At 37.2% G+C, this 3545-nt stretch overlaps 1 protein-coding gene across 1 annotated transcript in view; it reads left to right on the forward strand.

The window, feature by feature from the left end:
- cd2bp2 (CD2 (cytoplasmic tail) binding protein 2) overlaps nt 1–3415 on the forward strand; it is a 4778-nt gene extending 1363 nt beyond the window's left edge. Inside the window, exons 3-7 of the mRNA XM_032537866.1 lie at nt 417–549; nt 1149–1306; nt 1388–1973; nt 2059–2144; nt 3124–3415. Of these exons, the coding sequence (XP_032393757.1) occupies nt 417–549; nt 1149–1306; nt 1388–1973; nt 2059–2144; nt 3124–3234 (1074 nt within the window). The 3' untranslated portion in view covers nt 3235–3415. The remainder of the gene's footprint in view (nt 1–416; nt 550–1148; nt 1307–1387; nt 1974–2058; nt 2145–3123) is intronic.
- The last annotated feature ends 130 nt before the right edge of the window (nt 3416–3545 follow it).

Raw genomic sequence — 3545 nt, forward strand, 5'->3', positions numbered from 1 at the left:
AAAAAAAAAAAAGGGGGGGGGGGGACCTGATGCACATTCCTGAGAGCATCTATATACAAATAAAAAATAGTTTTGTATACACATTAGGGAAAAATATAGTCCTGAGTATTAAATATTGCACTGTAATGACATTAAATGGTTATGTACTAAATAATAAATAAATATTGCACAGTAATGAAATGAAATGGTAAAATGTAAATAGTGCACTGTATGAAATTGCACAGAATTCCAGTGGAATGCCATGTAAGTGAAATTCTCTCAAACGAGTTTGTCAGCTAAATCAATGACAATGTTGTCAGGACATGGAAATAACTGACTAAAACTAGTAAGAAAAGGGATGCCTGCTTGTATTATTTTTAATGTTATATAATGTTATATGTTGTATTTTTCTTTTCTCTCATCTACTGTTGAACCAGGTTTGTGAGGTTGTGAGTGGCCCAGGCTCCAGGTTTAAGGGCAAACATTCCCTTGACAGCGATGAAGAAGATGAAGGGGAAGAAACAAAAAGCAGCAGCAAATATGATATTCTGGCCAATGATGACGTGGAGGGTATGTCTTGTTTATTATTTGAACTGTAACTATGAAGTGATAGAGGGCAGAGAGCTGGTCTTGCTTACTTTGATATGACATATTACTAGGGTTGTGTGATATAGAGAAAATCAAATATCACGATAATCTTGACAAAATACCTCAATGTTGATATTGCGACAATATTTTATGGGTGACTATTGGTGCTTTAACAAAATGTTCTTTACACAATGAGATTTTTGATAGATATTCTCGAGAAATGATTTAATGACTTTAGTGGGTAAAGGTAAATAATAGAACAGCTAAAACACTCTGGCAAGTTCAGAAAATGACATCACTTCACTGTAATGCAGCCTGTAAAACCAGGAACAACACTTACCATATTAAGATATATCCAAAATCTAAGATGATATCTAGTCTCATATTGCGATGTTGATACAACATTGATAAATTGCCCAGCCCTATATATTACTTCACATATACACACAAAAGGGAACTGAATTTTTTTTGTCCACTTCTGCTACATACAAATGCGTTGAGTGTGGCAAGATAGTGTTGTTGTCTAAAAAATGAAGTGTTAGTAATCCTGTCACCTGAGACAATACCAACTATGTTTTCAGGCCAAGAAGGACCCACCATTGACTATGATGAGGGCGTTTCCATTACACCTTTCAACCTGGATGAGGAGATGCAGGAAGGATACTTTGACTCCGAGGGAAACTATTTCATCAAAAAGGAAGAACAGATTAGAGACAACTGGCTTGACAACATTGACTGGGTAATTGTATTTTAAGGGACTTTTGTTTCATGTCTAAAAACCTTTCAAGGAATGTGCAATAATGTACGTTACTTCTTCTAGGTGAGAATAAAAGAACAACCTTACAAACAAAAGAAGAAAGGTCTTGGAGCCAAACGGAAACGCAGAGCTGGGGATGAGGATGAGGCTGAGGAAGAGAAACAGAGAGAAGAGAAGCAGGCAGGCGGAGAAAACAATGAAGAAGAAGAAGAGGAGGAGGAGGAGATGGAGCCTGCAGAGGACCCGCTGGCATCCTACACGCAGCACCAGCTCACTGAAGCTGTGGTCGAACTGTTGCTACCGGGGGAGACAGTTGCCAAAGCGCTCCGTCGGCTAGGAGGCCTTGGAGGAAGGAAGAAGGGGAAGCTGAGGGAACAGAGTGAACCCACGGAGGAGACCAAAAGGGATACAGAAAAGCTTGACAGGCTCACCGCACTAGCTGACAGATTGGTTGGATCTGGGATGTTTGAGATATATCAGCAAACATATGAAAAATTGGCCTATATGATGAAGAGCATGACAAGCAAGCGACCAGCTGTGGGAAAACCCAGTGGTGATAGTGATGAAGAAGAAGATGAACTTGACATGTTTGCAGATAAATTTGACGAGACCCACACAGGCAGATCAGAGAGAGAAGAAGACGAAAAAGGTTGCTTAGTGATACTTGTATACATTTCCCTTCAATAGTACAAAAATATCTTGTTTTGTTTAATCCAGTTTTGTCTTCTTCTCAGTGAGTGAAGAAGTCATGTGGGAGTACAAATGGGAAAATAAGGATGATTCGGAGGTTTTTGGCCCTTTCACCAGTCAGCAGATGCAGGTATTCTCATCCATCAACTTAAAATCAAAGGTTCTTCAACAAAAGCACTTTTTGAGTTTGTGATACATTGTACAACTGGTATTGTATGGTTTTCTTTTCATATAGTGGATATATATGGCAAAATATTGAACAAATTAGGCAAGGCCCTCAGCTCAAAGCCTTTGCTTTTGTTTTGACATTTTGGTTTTGTAAGCATGTGTTAAAAATTATCCAATCAAACTTGGTGGTAGCAGTCAGGGTGATGATGGGGTGACAAAGCTAGTGTAACTGGACGAGACGAATCAAGTATGTGTTTAAATTTCCAAGACCACTTTAAGCTGGTCTCAGTGCCGTTAATTTGCTCCATACCTGATTGCTATGATAATAATACGCACCAAACAAAGAATTTGTCAAACAGCATAGTCAAAAACGAAGCAAATTTACTATGTGTACTAATATCCTTGTGTATCACTGATTACGGCAATTTTAAAATGTGTTGCTCATAACAGAATATTTATTGTAAACAATATGTAGTATGGAATATTCACCCTGCTTATAAGCTCAATCAAACAAATGATAAAGAAAAGGAAATTGCAATTGTAAAAAATAATAATAGAAAATTGTAGGTTATAATTTTAATAAGGGCTTAAAACTAAAATATAGAAAGGTGTATATTCTTAAAAAAAGACTTGTCTATTTGTAATGTTTTCAAGTATAGCATCAGGACAAAGTTCAGGTTTGTAATGCTCATTGTTATAATAGAAATGTATGTCTATTTTAAAGTATAATCATTGTACTTATTACTTGCACTAACACTGATAAATTAAATAGCAACTTTATTAAGGAATTTACCCATTTTTTCAGCTTTTCTCCTGTATACTAATGCAAATTTAGAAGTAGATCCCATTATGTTTACAAGATTATTGGGCTGCAGGCTGGTTCTACCTTTAACCTCAATCTGGCCTGGGGGGATTTAATCTTCTTATTGTCTGTTTTGCAGGGTTGGGTCGATGAAGGCTATTTCAGCACTGGTGTTTACTGCAAAAGGGTCGACCAGGATGGAGCTCAGTTCTACAACTCAAAGAGACTCGACTTTGAGCTCTTTACATGATTTATGTCCAGCCGTAAATGAATCACAACCATCACGATCACTCTCAGCATGTTTTGCCCTCAATCTTTCTTCAATCTTTAAATCCAGGGCTTTGCTGGCAAATTTATCATTTTAACAGGGGTTTTGTTTTCTGTATATTGTTTTTAAATAAATAACAGATGTATGTGGTGTTGCTATGAGCCATTTTTTTCTTCTTATTGTTTTTCTTAGAACCAAATCCCATTGTGGTTTTAATTTAAAGGAACACACCACCGTTTGTTGAAATCTGGCTTATCATAGTCTCCCCTAGCTGTAGATAGGTGGGCCAACGC

The sequence above is a fragment of the Etheostoma spectabile genome, chromosome 15 (assembly GCF_008692095.1).
Source record: "Etheostoma spectabile isolate EspeVRDwgs_2016 chromosome 15, UIUC_Espe_1.0, whole genome shotgun sequence".
In the NCBI taxonomy this organism is placed as follows: Eukaryota; Metazoa; Chordata; class Actinopteri; order Perciformes; family Percidae; genus Etheostoma; species Etheostoma spectabile.